Here is a 19,901-nt window from a genome sequence, read left to right as displayed (position 1 = left end):
TGCCGAAGACCAAAATAAAAAGGAAGATGTCATGTCTTTCTTGGGCGACCAGAAACTGGAGAAGATTCAAGACCAGGAGAGAGAGCTTCTGAATAAAGAGATTTCAGAAGAGGAAATAAGAAAAGCTATAAGAAGATTAAAACCATCAAAAGCTCCTGGTCCAGATGGCTTCTCGGCGATATTTTACAAGACCATGATAGATGAGATCACCCCTTACTTGAAGAGAATTATGAATAAAGCAATGACCGACCAAGTGATCCCTGACTCATGGAAAGGAGCAACTATCACGGTATTACACAAAGAGAATACAGATGCCACGGAGGTAAAGAACTACAGGCCCATATCCCTACTCAATCAGGACTACAAGATTTTCACATCTATATTAAGTGAGAGACTAAAGAACCTCCTGGCAAATTGGGTAGGTGAAGAACAAACGGGTTTCCTCCCCGGGAGACAAATGAAGGAAAACACGAGGAACATCTTGGACTTAGTCGAATATTATGATTACCACCACCAGATAGAAGTTGCATTTATTTCAGTCGACGCCGAGAAGGCGTTCGACAACCTAAGATGGGAATTCTTTCAATCGATCTTAAGGGAAATGGACTTTGGCTTCGGCTTCATTAACGCCATTAAGGCGATTTATAAAGAACAAAATGCCACCTTGTGGATAAATGGTTGCCCCTCTGAGCAGATAGTAATAAAGAAAGGCACTAGACAAGGCTGCCCGCTTTCTCCTCTTATTTTTGTTATGTCTATAGAAATTCTTTTGAGAAATCTTAGATCAGACAGATCACTCCCTCAATTAAGCGTTGGCAAGCAAGCACTCAGATTTAGGGCCTTCGCTGACGATCTGATACGCATGATAGAAGATCCAAGAAGATACGCTCAACAGTGGATTTCAAAAATAGAATCATACGGTATTTTGGCAGGGTTCAAGGTTAATAAGGAGAAAACAAAAATATTGACAAAAAATATATCCAAAGAAAACCAGGAAAAACTCAGAAACCTGACAGGCATGACAATTGTACCAAAACTAAAATACCTGGGCATATACATTACAGCCAACAACTCCCAACTCTTTAAAAATAATTATGAGCCCGTATGGAATAAAATCCAAGAAGACCTGAAGAAGTGGACGAAGCTGAAAATATAACTGCTGGGAAGAATCGCCATTATTAAAATGAACATCTTACCCAGAGCTCTCTTCATTTTTCAAAACCTCCCCATAATACAAAACAAGAAACCCTTCAAGAATTGGAACAACATGATAAGAACCTTCATATGGAGCGGCAAAAAGCCTAGGATAAAATATATCCATTTGATCGATGCTACCAAGAGGGGAGGCCTAGGTCTCCCAGATTTAACCCTCTACCATGATGCTTGTGCTATATCCTGGATTAAGGACTGGATCCTTCTAGAAAAAGAAAAAGTGCTAGCCCTCGAAGGGTTTAACCTGAGAATAGGCTGGCACGCCTACTTATGGCAAAACCAAACCAGGAAAGAAAAGAACTTTAACAATCACGCCATAAGGAGACCACTCTTGAGAATTTGGGAGAAATATAAAAAAATTCTGTATCCTGGAAAAACTCCCATGTGGCTATCCACATTGGAAGGAGAACAAAGGAGACTGCTGGGCTGGAGGAGATGGCCTACATATAGGACCTCAACAACTAAAAAAGCAGGATTACTACAACTAAAAACAAAAGAAGAGCTAGCAAATGAATATGCACCATTCACATGACTCCACTACTTCCAACTGAGAGAGCATTTTAACAGAGACCAAAAGGGGGGCTTTATGGAAAAGGACATATTCTGGGAAAGAGTTCTTCACAAGGGGAAAAAAACCGTGACATCAATATACAATCTGCTATTAGAATGGGAAACCGAACAGGAGAAAGTTAAGGACTGCATGATAAAGTGGGCGAGGAACATCGGTAGGCCAATAAGACTCCAAGAGTGGGAGCAAATTTGGACGAGGAAGATCAGATACACATATGCTACGTCACTCAAGGAAAATTGGTACAAGATGTTCCATCGCTGGTACTTGACGCCACAGAGATTAGGCCTGATGTACAAAAAAGCCAGCAACAAATGTTGGAAATGTGCTGAGCAAGTAGGCACCTTCTTCCATCAATGGTGGTCTTGCCCCAAAGTACAGAAATACTGGAAAGAAGTCAATGAAATATGCGAAAAAACCATTAGAATTAAAATCAAAGACAGACCCGAGTGCTATCTGCTAGGTATCTTTAAAGAGGAATGGGAACTCGGCGTAAATGAGGACATACTACTCACATACTTAACAACAGCAGCTAGAATGGTTTTAGCCAGGAAATGGAAGACAAAGGAAATCCCTACGAAACAAGAATGGGTGGACAAGGTATTAGAAATAAGAGAAATGGATATGTTGACATATGCATTGAAAGAATCAAACGGCCGCCCTCTGAAGAGGACGGACTGGAGTCTATTAGAAAACATCCTCACAGACTAGGTAGAAACTACAGATGAAGAATGATGAGAGTGCATTCTTAATAAGAGATGACCAAATATTTAAAGGGATGGACTTCTGACAAGTAGCTGTAAAGAACAATTAATTTTGGAAACGCGGAGAAAATGGAACAGGAAGTCAAATCCACTGCTCTTTTCACCACTTTCCACCCCCCTTCCCCAGTTTATCCCCCCCCCTCTAGCCCTCTATTTTTCTAGTCCTACCTCCCTCTTCCCCCACTCCCAAATCACCCCCCCTTCTCCTCTTATCTCTTTTTAATATAAACCTACACCCTATTGTATAATTCAACCTCTTCCTTCCTATACTCCCCGTATTTTCTAACTGTATTTTGTAATAGATTTCTAATAAAAATTAATTTAAAAAAAAAAAAGGAAATGCCCTCTCCTACACACACAAAAAAGAGCAAAACTCAGAAGCACTTTATTTTATGGTTCATGCAATTGAATTCTTCCTCATCCCCGGATCCCCCTTCCCGACAATTTTACATTGCCCTATCCCCCAGTGTTTTAAATTTTAAATTTTTGAATTTTATCCTTGAATTTGGCCCCACCCAGTGTAATTCCTTGTGTTTTAATGTTTGATTTTATATGTGTCGTCTATTATATTGGTTTTGCATTTTATGTATTTTATTTTCTGGTTTTGTTATGTTTTTGTGTAATATTGTGTTTATTGTACTGATGGGCATGGCCTCATGTAAGCCTCCCCGAGTCCCCCTGAGGGAGATGGAGCAGGGTATAAATAAAGTATTATTATTATTATTATTATTATTATTATTATTTTATATAAGGAATGCCATTTTATTATATCATTGTACATAATGGGATTTGAGCATCCATGGATTTTGGTATCCACATGGGGTTCTGGAACCAAAATCAAGGATCCATTGTATACATCTTCAGATGGCTTCAAGACCAACCCTTGGAGGGGAATAGGTCTTTTGCCTGTATGCTGCACCCACTGAATCATCAGTAGAGAACTTACAAGTGCTCTAACCCTCGTGGGGCTGTGGCCATAGTCATATCCCCACAGTATCTTTCAGTAGGTACATCTAAACATAAAGTAAGTGCACCCTCATATTCATCCTCCAGAGAGTTCTGAAGAGTTTGTCTTTTATGAAAAGTATGCCTTTCAGTTATGGTTGATAATTTATTTTATTTTATTGTATAATTCTCTCTTTTCCCACCAAACGTTTGTTTCAGTTGATACTTTTATGTTTAAAGTACTTGTCATTTCACCTCTGCCTAAACACATACTTTCAGGGTGAATTTGTGAATGAATATGTGGGAGAACTGATAGATGAGGAGGAATGCCGAGCCAGGATCCGCCACGCACAGGAGCACGATATCACTAACTTTTACATGCTAACTTTAGATAAGGTATGTGAAAAGGTTTTGTATAATTTCCTGTGGCACTTGGTATGTGTATGTGAATGTAGCTGAGAAAAGGTTATTTCTTGTGGTTTCAGGATCGAATCATTGATGCTGGACCAAAGGGCAATTATGCCCGATTTATGAACCATTGCTGCCAGCCAAACTGTGAGACTCAAAAGTGGTCGGTGAATGGTGATACTCGGGTTGGGCTTTTTGCCATTACAAATGTTAAAGCTGGTAAGTAGTGCTCTTAGATGTTTTGATCCCATGTGCTTGAGGGTATTGAAATACTGCATTGGCTAATAAAGCCTTATAAACAGACATTAGTAGTGATATCAAGAATAGGGCTCCACAGCCACCTACGGACTCACCACCAAGACACTGAACTTGGAGGACCATCATACTCAAGCTACGAAAGATCACCTAAGTAAGTAAGAGCACTGTGAATACATGGTCATGTCCTTTGGGCTATGCAAAGCCTCTGCAGTCAAGGTGCTTTTCATCTGTATGTTTTAATTGTATTTCTTTTGCTTTGATTTTATTATTATTGCTTCACATGCCATTAAGAGGCAGAATCAGATAGGATATAAATTTAACAAATTTTGTCATGTACATATTCAACAGATGGAAAGTAAAAAGCAGCAGGTTTCCTTCAAATCTTTTAAATATTTTTATTAAGTTTTTATTTTTTCATTCCATAACTAGAGCTTGAACTTCATGCTTAAAACTATGTTGCAACCTAGTTGGGTCTGATTGATTTCTCCGATTACCAGGAACCGAGTTGACATTCAACTATAACTTGGAGTGTTTGGGGAATGGGAAGACAGTTTGCAAGTGTGGTGCTCCAAATTGCAGTGGATTCCTTGGTGTACGTCCAAAGGTATAACAAATCCCTCTTTGGTTTTTAGAACAAAATGTGTGAGGAAAGGTTTAAGGAGCAATACATGTTTAACTTGAGAAGGGGTGGTATTATTGCACTATTTCAAGGGCTGTCGCAAAGGAGAGGGAGAGCTTGTTTCTGTTGCCCCATGGACAGGAGCATATCTATTGGTTATACATCACAGAAGAGTAGATTTCAGTTGAACATTACCAAGAACTTTCCTAGAGAAATGCTGAGATCTCTTTCTTTGGACATCTTCAAAAGAGGGTGGGCAGCTAACCGTTGGGGAAGTTTTAGCTGGAGCTTCTGCACTGAGCAAAGGGTTGGACTCAATGGCCCATAAGACCCCCTTCCAGCTTTCTGATTTTATAATTCTTTGATTCTTCATTTAGTTGCAGTGTCCTTACTTATTATTCAATGTAAGTTTTTTGTCAAGCTAGTGTAATCCTGGCAAAGCTTGCCGCTGTTGATAAAAGTAGCACTTATTTAAATTATTGCTTAGCTTGCATTTGTTAAACCACTGAAAATACAAAAACTGGAGGGAAGGGGAATCATAATGGCTCTCACTTGTCCTGTAATGAATTCATTGCCTCCTATAAGCCAACACAAATCTAGTTTTGGTAGATCGACAATAGAAATGCAATTCACTTGAAAGGAGACCTCTCTTCCATTTGGTTTGTAAAGAAAAAAAATGTGATCTCAGTATATTGGTTAGTCTGGATTCAACTGATTTTTTTCTGAAGTGCTCACTTGCTATTATCCTCATGGTACTTTATCAAGTTAGCTAAATATATTCTTCAAAGTGAGGTATGGGAGTGTTTCCAATTATAATAGCTGTTGACTGGGATTGGTTTCCCCCCCCCCCCCCCCCAGAATCAGCCCCCTGCCTCAGAAGATAAATCCAAGAAGTTCAAGAGACGACATGGGAAGCGCAAATCACAAGCAGGAATCTTGAAGGAGCGAGAGGATGAATGTTTCAGTTGTGGAGATGGTGGACAGCTGGTTTCCTGCAAGAGGCCAGGCTGTCCCAAAGTGTATCATGCTGACTGCCTCAGTTTGACCAGGCGACCTGCAGGTCAGTAATATATTGTCATTACTATTCGCAGACAAAAAGCTCTGCTCATGGAACTGCCTTTTGAGGAAGAAAACATGCTGCCCTAAGCTAGGAGGGTTTTCTGTACTTGATGGCTAATCAAGGAATACATACCTGGTGAGAGAGACAGGAGACCGATAACCACCAATTGGTCTGTGGTTCCTTTTTTAGTATTGCAAGTATATTTTGTCACGTACATGTCAACTTCCCATAACTGTCTTTAACTTCTATTGTGTTTACTTGCTGTTATTTTCTCTCATAGCTATGTTTTGATTTATTGGTTAAAACTTAAGATAGCTTTCTAGAAATGTAGCCCCTCTCTTTACAAACTAAATTCAAATAGGAATATCTATTGTTAACCTGATTGAATTGATTCCCTAGCTTTTTCCTAATAAGGGACCAAGAAAGATGAAAATAGGGCAAGTGGGAGGTCCTTTGGGTTCACACTTTTGTTTTTGACTAAATACTAAAAGGTTAGAGGTATAATGTGCCTTATAATACAAATTGTCCAATTCCATTGTGATTCAGTTGATAATACAATTTTAGGTATCCCTGTTAAGTGTATCTTTAAATATGAATTAAATGTGTTCTATGGACATAGAGTTGCTACTGAAAGTTGTATATGCTTTCAGAATGAACCAGATTGAAAAGAAGAGCCAGATATGTGGGAATTGGGAATTTAGGAAATTACATATCACAAGCAATGGCATTAAGAAACCAAAGAGGCCTAGAGAGTCTCTTGGAGACAAACAACACAGTATGAAAGCAAACTGATCCTTGTCCTTAGACCAGCTCCAGCACATTTCTGAAGCTGTGTGTACCAGTTCCTGCTTCTTGAGGTTGGAGTAATCTGGGGCAGGGATGGGAATTGTGCAGCCTGTGGGATGCATGCAACCTGAAAAGTCTGAATTTGCTTCTCAAGCGTGGACATGTGCATGCCCCTAATGTGGTACGTCAAATTCTTTTAGTGATTATTTCCTTCTATCTGCTTAGACATCCTTGTCTTTTCCATAAGTACAGATTCTTTCCATAATTTGAAGATCATTTTTAAAACTTGGAGAAAAGGCAAAATACAATGGAGGAAATAGCAATTTTTTTAGAAACGCATATGTAATGTGTTTGAAAATTTGACTGAAATTAGTAAAGTGAGCCTGTAGTGTCAGCTTGGATTTGGTTCCAGGAGTCTCTGTAGAAACCAGAGTCCATAGATGCTCAAGACCCATTATATATACATTGATGTAGTAAAATGGTATCCCTTCTACAAAATAGCAAAATCAAGGTTTGTTTTTTGGATTTAAATAAAATATTTTTAAGACATGGATGGTTGAATCCATGGATATGAAGGGCCCACTCTACTATTTTCATAACTTGAACTAAAAACAGTTCAAATGTAGGGACTAGAAATGCATGGAACCAATGTCAGCATTAAATTTTAGATAACTATTTCATACTGTTATACTAGCAACTAGATATCTACTGAATTGGGACAGAATTAGTAAAATTTCCCTCACCAGTCTTGCATCAACCTGGGGTGCTTCTTTTTAGTGCTTTACTTCTCTGAGAAAAGAGCTGGACACTTTCAAGTTGTCCCTTTTTCTTTTCTTCAGGAAAATGGGAATGTCCTTGGCATCAGTGCGATGTATGTAGGAAAGAAGCGGCTTCATTCTGTGAGATGTGTCCCAGATCCTTCTGCAAGCAGCATCGAGAAGGCATGCTGTTCATCTCTAAATTGGACGGACGCCTGTCATGCACAGAACATGATCCCTGTGGACCTAACCCTCTAGAACCGGGAGAGATTCGTGAGTATGCGCCTTCCACAGAGTCAGCAGCTGGCTGCCAAAACACTCAGCCATCAGACCAGCAGCCTGCAGCCACAGGCCCGAAATCACAGCCATCAGAGAGGTTACCTCTGACCGTGGCTCTGAGGCTGCAACCCTCAGATAAATCACCTTCCTCCTCTTTGGCTCTGAGACTTAAGTCCTCAGATAAGCCTCCTTCCTCTGTCGCCCTGAAGCTGCAGCCCTCAGATAAATCACCCTCCACAGTGGCATTGAAGCTACAACCATCAGACAAACTACCCTCCACCCTTGCCCTGAGTTTAAAACCCTCAGACAAATTGCCCTCCACTCTGTCCCTGAGGTTAAAACCCTCAGACAAATTATCCTCAGCCCTTGCCCTTAGGTTGCAGTCATCAGACAAGCCACTCTCTGCTGTGGCTCTTAGGTTGCATCCCTCTGAAAAATCACCCTCCACTGTGGCCCTGAAGTTACAGCCCTCTGAAAAAGCAGACTCGACTGTTGCTCAGAAGTTGCAGCCCTCAGAAAAGCTATCCTCCACTGAGGTTCACGAATTACAGCCCTCAGAAAAGCCAACCACCGTGGAGGCATCGGGATCTCAGGATGAACCATCAGGTGCAGAGGCATCGGGACCTCAGACAACAGACAAACATTATGCAGCAGAAAACCTAGGGCCTGAGCGACCAGATGTTTCACCTTCTGCTGACAGACCCACACCTCAGATGTTAGACAAGTCACCTGCCACAGAGATACCAAAGGTCCGTATGTTAGAGAAGGTGGTAGCAGCCGAGTCTCCACGGCCTCATCCACTGGATAGAGCCATTCCTATTGGCCCACTGCCTCAGAGCTCAAGCAGACCTGTTCCTTCACTGAGCCTCAGACCTCAACCCCTGGTCAAGCCAGTCACTCCCATAGCTCTGAGGTCTAAACCAACAGAAATGTCAGCCACTCCTGGGGGAACGCAGCCTCAGACACCCAATAAGCCTTCTGCTGTGGTGGATGCTTGGCCTGTTCTATCAGACAAAGATTCTACTACTGCAGGCTTGAGATCTCCGCTGTCTGACAGGCTTCCTGCCTCATTAAATCCAAGACCTTTGCTTTCAGAGAAGGCCCTCCGGCCCGTTGACCAGAATGCTCAGCCAAAAGAAAGACCCTCTGTGACACTGGAGCAGAATGCTCAGCAAAAAGATCGGACATCTGTGTCTGAGGAGCAATCTTGTAGGCCTGCGGGGAGATTTTCTCCATTCATGGGACAGACAACATGTCCCCTAGAAAACTTGCAAATCCATGAAAAGACCCCTTGGCTTACTACAAAAGTATTGCCATCAATGGAACAATCACTTTGGACAGCAGAGAAACTGCAGTCACCTGAGCACAGTCTTTGTTTGGGCCAAGAAGGGGCATCTGCACCCTCTATGGAGCAGACATTTTGGTCAACGGAAAGATTGTGTACATTTGAACAACCCCCTTGGCCTGGAAGGGAAGCTCCACTGTCTTCTGGCCAAACTTCATGGCTGCCCAGAAACATTCAGACATTTGAGCAGATCTCTTGGCTCTCTGGGAAAGCACAAACACCTGTGGGGCAGGACGTTTTGCCTTTGTCTGAACAAAATGCGGTGCTAGTACTGAACCAGGACACTCCTGGCCATGAACCTACTGAGTCAAAACATAAGTGAAGCCAGTTTGAGTCCAGGCGGGTCAATGTATTTGCTCTGTTTTGTTTTTTTAATTGTATGGGATGGGGTATTTTGTTTTTGTTTTTTGGTTTGTTTTTTTAAAAAATCACCTCCCCTCATCCTTAATCTTCAACAGCATCCCATCAAACATATACAGGTACATTTAGGAGATCTCAACAATGCCCAGCCAAGGAGCAAGAATGTAGATAGTCTGTTCCTTCTTCCTTTTGCAAACAATAAAGCTGGAATACAGGAATCCACTGTGGATAACATCTCTGATTCCATGGAAATAATCCAGTTACTGAGCATGCATGTCTGACTGATAGGCTTGTATTCATGATCATACTTGATAGACTATCCATCCATAGTTCCAAAGGAGTAGGTTTCCTTCAGTCTGTTCCCCTTATATGTTAACCAGCATTGGTACCTTACATATACCTTTTGTTGGGAGGAGTGAAAGGAAGGGATTTCACAACTTTTTCACCCTGTTTTCCCCCTCACACTTCTGTTTTAGAGCTGATATACGTTCAGGTCAAAGCTTATCAAATATCGGTCCTTTCTTGAAGAAGATATGTTATTAAGATGTCAGTTGTTTTAGGCAGAACAATTTTTCTCTGCTGTGAACACTTTAGGTTCCCTCACAGGTTCTGCAGTGGGAAGTTTGGTGAAAAGAAGTGTAAAATTAATATCTAGGAGTATTTTTGCTTAACATCTTCAGTACATTGTAGCCAAAGATCCCCTTCAACAGAATTTTGAGCACTAAGAGCAATGCAAAGCAGAAAAATCAACAAAACTATCCTCTAGGTTCTGCAGTGCACCACGGCTGTTCACTATTCTGGTCTTGGAAGCCACAATTGCTATTGCGGATCTCTTTCTTACACAGCTACTGTGCTTAGAATTGCATGCCTTTGCTGAAGCAGAACTTGGAAATGTTTCTTTATTGGAATACCATTGTAATCCCAAAAAAGTAACCTTTTCAAGCTCTGGTGTAAAGTACAGTTTAGTTCAAAAGGTATCCCCTATGATAATTCTTGTATCCATGATGGCGGTTGTCTTAATCATCTTACCCTGACTAGCTTCTGGCTTAATACATATCTCATATTACATTACATGCATGCACATGATGCTGAAAGAGACTTGAATTAAACTATCTCTTCGGTGATAGTTAAAGTCATAGTTCTCACACTGGAAAGTGAAGGGCTCTCTGTTCGTTTCTTATAACTCCTTTCTCCAATCACTGCAGCATTTTATACCTGCTGGAAACATGTCGTTACCTAACCAGGGAGAAATGTTACTTTCAGAAAGAAATGAAGTTTGTTATGGTACTGATCACTGTAGAACTGTAGTTGGGAGATCAGATAAATTCCTATCAGAGCCTAAATATGGCTGTGTTTCTGCTAAACATGGATGTAGGAAAGAGGCAACCCACCATATGCAGGTACTTCACTTAGTGATTTCAGGTCAATACTAGGATGTCAGGAAGCAGCTTGACCACCACCCCCATCCTCACTCACGGCTAATGTTTGCTTCCATTTATGTTCTTACTTGTCTGGGCAATTGGATTCATGCAGCTTTAAACAGAACTTAATCTTTTTACCAGCTCCCGTTTTGTCCTTTTTAGATTTCCAGGTTTCTGCGCAGAGCAGCAGTTCTAGTCCAATCCCAACTCAGATCCTCTCACCTTGGAACAGATAACACTGGGGTCACTCAAGTTCTGTAGGAAATTTGCCAGTATTGCAGTTTGTACCACACAGTGGCAGTTCAGATTCTGATCTGTTATTTTTTCTGATGTTGGCTTTCCACAATGACGGTACCTGCTCGGCACTACGCAACATTCCCTACACAGTTGTGCATCTCATCTTCTCCTCTCAACCATTTTGCCCCCTCCAAGTGCAGCTAGTGACTTTGCAAAGTGTTGTGGCGAACGGAATCTTAGTGCTTAATGTTGGTTTTCCTGGAAGACCTGCAAGCCAAGCACCGCTCTTTGCTGAAAATGGGGAAACGCAAACTTATTTTGTGACTCCTGAACAAAGGGAAAACAGGACAGTTCTTCTGAATGATTGAGACATAAACACTAAGCCAGAAGGCATTTTACTAAAACATTTCTAATGGAACAAAAAAAACCCTCCATCTTTTTAAGTAAGCAAACCAACCCAGTCATGAGGCTCAGCATATTAAGTATTTCTCATGCGTGGAAAACAAAAAGCCCTAAATTTTACCTATTTAGGCTTCCCCGTGAGCTGGACTTTATCATGTAGAATGTGTGTTTAGGATTTCCTTTGTGCCAGCCTCCCTCAGCCAGCTGTACCTGTAACAAGAAAGATTCCTGCACTGCTTTGTCCAACTTTGTTCCTGCAATGTCATGTGTTTTTACTAGCTATTTGTTTCATGGAAAAAATAATAAACTGTGAATATTTTTGGTGGAGGTTTATAAATCTTTGAAACAGAGGATTTTTATTTTGGATGAATTCTCCGAAGGGCAGGTTCTAGAGAGCAAGTATATGACACTGTAAGGAAGGGGTTCATGAAGCAGCAACTTCTGAATCTTGGGGGAGGAACTCCTGGTTGAAGTATGTTTTTAAAAAAATATGCATGGCATTTCAGATAGATTACTTGGCAACTTGCTCTGGCCTTATCTTTTCCCATGAGAACCTCTCTGTATTCATTCCCTGAAGGACTTTCTCTATGGGAACAAGAAGCCCACAGCATTCAAACAGAAAAAATTCAGATATTCATGTAAGTAATCTGTACATTAAAACCCTGTAGTTGCAAGACTTACAGGAAACCTTAGACTGGGACTATATCTGGCCAGTGGTCAAAAGGTTCCTCATCCATCCTTTTCCACAGCTGTATCCAAGACAGAAAGCATCAAGTCCTGAGAGGGTGTTTAGTTCATCAAGGTAACTAAGAAAAGCAAGGTATAAAGGCAAGAAGTATTACAGAGAAACAAAAGCAGCCCTTGCCCTTTGCTCAGCCCCAGCCAGGAGTTCTTTCTTTTGGGGAAATGAGCAGAGTTGCTTTCCTGTGTGGCAGAACTCTCCTCTCAGCAGGAGGACTTTTGACCAAGCAGAATCTGAGGTCCTGGGAAGTCTCAAGTATGCAAGTAACACAGGGTTGAAAGATAGCAAAGTAGGATTCGAAGACAATTTATGTTGTTTGCCTTTTCTCTAGCCTGAAGTACAATAAGAGCTGGGCAACCAGCAACTAAATTTGGTTTTGCCTTGGAATTGTTTTTGGCATTTTTATATACACTATTATTGCTAATGTGGTACTTTGCTAGGATTGTGAGTGCAGTAATGAGCTTCTTGTGTGCAATTCCTGTCCCATTTCTGTATCTTGTGCAGAAAGTGGGCTGCTCCACACCTAGTGCCTAGTACTATCACGTAACTTTGTTCCTTCTGGGCTTGGAAGTCTTTGCCAAGATAGGCCAGATTCTGTGGCAAGAGTAGCTGAATTGTGTGACCTGAGAATCATGCAAATAAATAATTTTGCATGAATCTACTGATTTTGTAACTTGCTCTGTTTCTCTTGTGTGTTTGCTTTTAATTATGGAAAGGGAAGAGAAACTTGTAACTGCTGAACACTTGGTTCAGTAATTCACTTCCACTCTGTAGTGATGGCCTTTAAAAAAAAAACCCTGACATTGAGAAACTCAAAATATTGAATGTTTTTTGCAGTACCACGTCCCACACTTTTAAGTATGTATAGACTTATGGAAGATATTTAGCCCTGGATATAACAGTGCCAGATAATGTTCTTGAACTCTGCCAGACATTTATAATGACCAGAATTTGGTACCAAGCTGAGTATGTGATACATTGTAGGTTATGATCCTTCATCAGAAGATACAGCTGTGAGATAGAGCTATGCTGATCTTCTGTCCAACTCACAAAACCCACTTTTTCTCAGCTTCATTTCCTCAAACTCAGCTATTTCCTGTTCAGGAAGTGCAGGGAGCAGTATACAAGCATCCCACCATTGGACACACAGGTACAAGCAGTCTTCAAAAACTTCCAGTGATCTTCTGGAAGTTCATGCAGATAATGCTGTTGCCCTTTGAGTAACTGTTGCAGACCAGTTGAACAGTCATCTACTGCTCTCTTCACTATTCGCCAACCAGGAAATGGAGGAAGCTGCAACTGAGAAAATGTCAAGGGGAGGGGGCGGATTTTGATGGTTGTGCGGTCAGTTGTGAATTCTTATTTCTGCAATGACTAAAAATGAGTTGTGATGGCAAAAGTCTAACCTGGGCCTGCATATTTCACCAACAGAATGCCAGCCACAGCATTGATGAGTTCCTTGTCAGTCAGAGGTAATCCCCTGGAAATGTATACTGACATTTTACCAAGCATTGATTGGTATCAGCTCTGCTTAGCTTCTGATGCCACAGCAAGAGATTTCAGAATACACATTTTGACCACTGAGAGGAGTAAGAAAAAGAAATGTATGATAATAGTGGCCATACTTTCATCTCTTGAATTTTCAGTCATTTTCCAAAAGGAAGGAAGCTTCTGTTGCACTCTTACAATTCAAGAAGTGGTGGGTTTTTTTTTGTTTGAAAGCATGTGTTCACACATATATACCCAAGTCAGCTTCTGCATAGTTACACATATAAGGCTTCTGTAGTTGCATGAAGCACAATCTTGGAAATGCCTGGCATCCTAGCAAATGAAAGCTGATAATGTTCCATTTTTCCTTAGCAAGTTCTAGAAGGAAGGCAGTTGTATTTCCTTCTGGTTTTCTTTTACCATTATTTGGGCAGTAACACAAATTACAGTCTCATGCTCAAGACAATTTCTATCATTGGGTAGCTGTCAGAGGGCAGCATATTTGGGCAGTCACTGAAATGATAATAATTTTAATAATAATAATTGGCTTTTGTTTTGTTTTGCTTTTTTGCTTGTGTTTGTTTTTATTGCCAGGATAGGAAAAAGCACTTGCAGGATTTTCTGCCTCATGTGAGATGCCATTTGTTGCTCTACCTCAGACAGCAAAATATTTTGGGCCTGCCCTGTACCTGTTCCAAGCTAAATGGAGGCAGCTAGAAAGAGGTCTGAAAAGTACATCACATTTCACCAAAACATTTTGTGGTGTGATGCTTTTAAATTCGTGAATTCTATGATACTTTGGAGAAAAGCATTTCTGTAGAAGCTAGTAGTCTCCCCCAGTGTGTGTTCAGAAGGGTGTGACAAAAGGGCTTGAAATGGAGAATTCTTGCTTGCTTTTAGAATGGAGAAGAATACAAATTGAAAATAAGGGAGGGATAGGTGAGAGCATAAGCACTGAGCCAGTGCTAACAGGTGCTCGAGGAGGAAGATTATCATTCCCAATTTTCCCATATTTTCAAGTGTGATGGTTGCTGACTCTGTAAAGTTCCTCATTGGGAGTTATGATTGACAGAGCTGTTACGTGAAAAAACCTAGACAAAATTCCTGTTTGGCAGTTGACTCTCCAGTGCCTAATTGCTGTGTTTCGTCATCAATAATGAAAAAAAGTCAACAGAATATGTACTGTGTTAGCAGCAAGGGAAATGTTTACAAATAACTACATTGGAAAAAGATAAGAAGTTCTGGAGCTTGGATTATTTTTGTTTTGTTCCCCTTACACATGAAGCTGTGTATGTGAAAGTAATTTGATAATGGAAAAAGGTTGTCCCACCCAAGTGTTCCCAGATTATGTACTGTAATTCTTTGTATATAAAAGAAAGCAATTACTGTAAAGTAAAGTTTAACTTTACTCTTGATTGTGTCTGTTGTCTCACTAAACCTAGGTAGACCATGTTCTCATTTGATGGCAAAGGATTAAACCAGGTAGCCCATGTGTGAAAAATTAGTACAAAGTTCTGCAAATAGTTAAAGGGGTAATGGTGCTCAAAGTAAAATAGACTCATTCATTGAATTCAGTTGATTGGTTTCTGATTTGGGGGACCCTATTGAATGGGGTTGTGGGAGGAATATCCGTTTGCTATGGTTGTGTGTCTTCAAGTAATTTCCAACTTTTGGTGATTCCAAGGCACAGTTGTAGTCCAGCATCTGGAGGGCCACATAAAATGACATGGCAGGCCTGCAAGCCAAATTTGGCCTGCCATGTCATTTTATGTGGCCCTCCAGATGCTGGACTACACTCCTTGTTTTTCATCATTAAACAGAAGGAATCCCCAGTGGTGCAGTGGGTTAAACCCTTGTGCTGGCAGAACTGAAGACTGACGGGTCAAAGGTTCAAATCCGGGGAGAGCGCGGATGCGCTCCCTCTGTCAGCTCCAGCGTCCCATGTGGGGACATGAGAGAAGCCTCCCACAAGTATGGTAAAGCTTCAAAAACATCCGGGCATCCCCTGGGCAATGTCCTTGCAGACGGCCAATTCCCTCACACCAGAAGCGACTTGCATTTCCCAAATCGCTCCTGACGCGAAGAAATCATTCAACATCATGACTAGAGCTGAAAAGAGTTGTGATATAATATCTGAAAGTCTGCAGTTTGTTCTGTTTAGTCAGGAGATAGGTTTCAATTTAGATAAAAGGCTTGTAATGTGATGCCTGATGTTAAAATATCCTATAACTTTTCTCCAGTCTCAGAACCACAAGTGCTGTTGGGTTGCAATTCCCATTTTTAAATGGTCATTCACCTCTTTAGCATCTGTTTCTGAAAGCTAACTTTCTCAACCTTGTACTTAATGGGAAATGAACTCCACAAACAGACCCTAATCCTCCTTGTCGTTTGTCTCAAGTTTTTAAAATCAGCATAAAAGCTAGACATTAAAATCTACAATTGAGACTCATGGTCAATTAAGACTTGTATTCTACCATACAGAAGCAGAAAGGTGGCCACTGACCTTTGGTCACTCTGCCTAGGATGAAGGGGATCTGGCATTTGACATCAACTGGGAGCACACATTAAATATTGTTAGTGTTATTGATAGCTTTACTACAATTTAATTAAAACCTTTGGTGTGTGTTTAATTTGGTATGAATTATAAGCTGCTTTGACTCATTTGGGAGTGAAAGGATATAAAATTAAGCAAATAGCTCAATGAATGGCCAGCTTCCTACAGTGCCAACCATTCATGCAACATATTAAATGAACTGGTAATTCTTAGGTACTGAAGCCCCCATGTTACAAGTAGGAGTCATATTGTGACGGGTGATAGTGTATAATTCTGCATAACACCATCACTGAGACTTTCTCTTCCATCAACTTTGAGCAAAATCTCAGCCGTAGTTTTAAAAGCTTTATTTCATTTCAAAGGCATTGCATAAATTAGCATCAAACCGATAAAAATAGGAGTGCAGGTGGCTAAATATCTTTTGACCAAAAACAGGCAACAGCAATGGCATTGTCTATAGCCTCCAACAATTCTTCCTCTGTACATGAGGCAGGGCGTAGTGGACAAGCATACAGATGTGGATTTTCTGTTCTGCTCCACAGTCACATAAAGTTTAAAAACCTATTGCAGGGTTTGTTTGTTTTTTGGATGGTTTTGTTGTTGGGTTTTATGGTGCAATGAATTTATGCATATCAAATTTACAGCCATCAATTATATTTATTATTCCTTCATATGGATACCAAAACTGGACAGTAGAAAAAGCTGATAGAAGGAAAATCCACTTTATTGAAACATGATCCTGGAAAAGAATTCAACAGAGAAATTGCAGATGTGTAGAGCAATCTTATGTATATTTATGTAGAAGCACATACAGTATGCTCAGTGATCTTCACTGCTAGGTGAGGGAGAAATTTTAGTGCAGGCTAAAATCCTGAGCATACCAACTAGGACGTTCTGTCCATTGACCTGTAAACTTGCTTGGAATGTATTTTGCATGTTGTAATACCTAGCAAAAGAAGAAGAAATGCTGTTTTCAGAGTGCCAGTTCTGCTCTTTAGACAACTTGAGCTGCATCCAGAATCTGCTGGTGGAAATATTGAACCCAGGAGAGCCTCTGCCAAATTTTTAGAGTTCCCCCTTTCCTCCTGTACTGCAGCTCACTCAGGCAGGGGTTGCTATCTCACTCAATGGGGTGCCTTGCAGTAGGGAGCAGCAGTCTACCCAGTTCCACATGCTGAAATCTGAGTCCATCCCTATACCTACATTCTGAAATCTGATTACAGATGGAGTTTGAACTACATTCTATTATCATGTGATTTTTGTTATGTGTGGCACTAAAATCTTCCTGGCCTCACACAAAATTGCAGGGCAACTCTTCTGAAACCTCCCCGGAGATGCAGTGAACTAGCAGTCTCTTAACATGAAAAAGAGGAGGCTTTTGTAGTTGCTTCAGGTCAAAAATACAAAATTGTTGAACAATGATGGTGAGGACGGGTAGTCTTAGCAAGGAAGAACTGTTCCATCATGTACTTAAAAGTATTACAAAACATTGAGTCAGCTTCTAAGATGTGTGGTGTTTATTCATTTAAGAAGGAAGCTGGAAAATATTGAATCAAACAACTGTGGCAATTTTTCCCTTTCAACAAGTTTTTCTAGCTTCTGTGACTATGAAATTCAAAGCAATTATCCAGGTAGTTGTTCATGCTCAATAAGGCTTTGGATATTCTAGCCCAAACCATGCCTCTCAAAGTTCATTGTGTTGGCTTCATGACATATTGGGCTAACGGAAGGCCCTTCAGTTTTTGACATCCGCAAAGGAAAGTCATCCTTGCCTTCATGTGAAGTTGACATAAACTTTTCTTTTAAAAAATAAAGATGAAAGCTAGGAAGAAAGGGAAGCGCACACTTGCAATTCAACAGACTTATTACATGACAGAAACAATGTACACAAGATCTGTACATAAGGAAATTCTGGGTGTCTGTTTCCTATACAAATTCTAAGTGTGCTGTAAAACTGTTACGTTTGCAGTGCTGTCGTTAGGAAGTTAGCTTCATGGGTTCTTTGCTCTGCAGGAAGAATTCAATTGGTTTCTGATTTACTAGCCCCACCCACCTACTTTTGTTGAGTCAATGTGTAGGCTGCAAGCCTTTATCTCCATATACCACCATACATTATGAACAGGCAGACATGGAAAAACTGAACAGTGCAAGGAACAGTAGTAGTTGAAGTTACAGTAGTTGAAGAATACCAAACTGATTGAATTATGGAGGGAGATGGCAAACCCCTGGAATCTGGAGAGTATATGGACATTACAGCAAGCTATAAATAGCATCTGTTTACATTCTTCTTCGAGGTCTCTGTGAAGATTGCACCTGTGGTAGTTTCCTGCGCAGCCAGCTTGGAATCTTCTGGAAAGCCTTCAACGTTATATGGCTGCAGCCTTGCCTACACTCCCCATGAGTATATAGCCAGTGGGAGGAGCTGTAGCCTCAGTTCCCTTTGTCCGTGAAAGCAGCAGTTTTGGAATCAAGCTCAGAACTCTTCCTATTTTGATGATCCATCTACACCGTTAGAACGCTCACTGCGTTATTTAGATGTCCACAGAGCTCTGGCATTTTATGTAAAGAGAATGGCTGAATCTAGAAAATTGCCCAGACTGCTCCTGAAATATCAGAAGGATGCCTGGCCTTCCAATTTCTCCTCAGCGGCTATCTTAATGGATTGTGTCAATTATTTGGTTAGCATACCAGCTTGCTGGGCAATTTACCATTGCAGATTAAGACCACTCCACAAGAGCTGTCACTATGTTAACTGCATTGTTGAGGGGCATTCCTTTGGAAGATGTCTGTCAGGTAGCCATTTGGTCTACCCTGCTTACTACTCACTACAAGTTGGATGTTCTTTCCAAGAAGAATGTGGCCTTCAGCAGAGTGATCCTGTTTTCTTCAGTGGCATGATGCCCACCATCCTGGGTTAGTAGTTCACTACTTGTATCCCAGGTGCGATTTTCAGAACACGAAGGAGTGGTTGCTTACCTGTAACCATGTTTCAGGTAGTAATCTGTGAAATTCGCACATCCAGCCCATCTTTCCCGCTTCCTATCATACCTTGCTTCTTTAACTACTGTTTGCGGCACGGGAACTGAGGCTACAGCCCCTCCCACTGGTTATATACTCATGGGGAGTGTGGACAGGGCTGCAGCCCTATATCTTTGAGGGCTTTCCAGAAAATTCTGAGCTGACTGCAGGAAACTACCACAGGTGTGAATTTCACAGATGACCACTCGAAGAAACAGAGTTACAGGTAAGCATCCATTCTTTATGTTTAGTCACTTTAGAAAAGAGTGAGCCCATTATAGCAGTTGACACTGCATTGATGCAAGGACATTGCTACCTCATTTGTGTAGTCCTAAAAAGTCTGGGATTTTAGAAATGCTCGAAAGCAACAGGCATGCCTTGTGATCAGTATTAATCTTTCTCTACATTCACTATAGTGATTGTTTTAAAGGTTCCTCTTGCTCTTAATACCCTAAATAATTCTGGTTGTTATTCCAAGCAAACTAGAAAGACATTGTCTTCACTTTATGTTCTTTGGAAACCAAAATGCACTTTAAAAAGTAAATGTGTACAAAAGAATGGGGTAGGCCATATGTAGCTCTCCTATCATCCCACTTTGCCAAGGGTTAGTGGAAGCTGTTTTCAAATAATATTGGAGCAGGGGGAATTGTTCATCTTGCCCTAAAGGTTGGAAGTTT

At 40.9% G+C, this 19,901-nt stretch overlaps 1 protein-coding gene across 12 annotated transcripts in view; it reads left to right on the top strand.

Moving 5' to 3' along the window:
• NSD1 (nuclear receptor binding SET domain protein 1) overlaps window positions 1–15,067 on the top strand; it is a 75,714-nt gene extending 60,647 nt beyond the window's left edge. For 10 of the 12 annotated variants that reach the window (XM_060765631.2, XM_060765625.2, XM_067463649.1 and 7 more), the window contains 5 exons: window positions 3,769–3,885; window positions 3,975–4,116; window positions 4,653–4,759; window positions 5,633–5,834; window positions 7,460–15,067. In XM_060765631.2, the coding sequence (XP_060621614.2) occupies window positions 3,769–3,885; window positions 3,975–4,116; window positions 4,653–4,759; window positions 5,633–5,834; window positions 7,460–9,324 (2,433 nt within the window). In that variant the 3' untranslated portion in view covers window positions 9,325–15,067. The remainder of the gene's footprint in view (window positions 1–3,768; window positions 3,886–3,974; window positions 4,117–4,652; window positions 4,760–5,632; window positions 5,835–7,459) is intronic. The other 2 variants (XM_060765632.2, XM_060765633.2) reach the window with 2 other exon arrangements.
• Window positions 15,068–19,901: the final 4,834 nt, after the last annotated feature.

The sequence above is a fragment of the Anolis sagrei genome, chromosome 2 (assembly GCF_037176765.1).
Source record: "Anolis sagrei isolate rAnoSag1 chromosome 2, rAnoSag1.mat, whole genome shotgun sequence".
Lineage (NCBI taxonomy): Eukaryota > Metazoa > Chordata > Lepidosauria > Squamata > Dactyloidae > Anolis > Anolis sagrei.
This window is presented reverse-complemented; position numbering and strand designations above follow the sequence as displayed.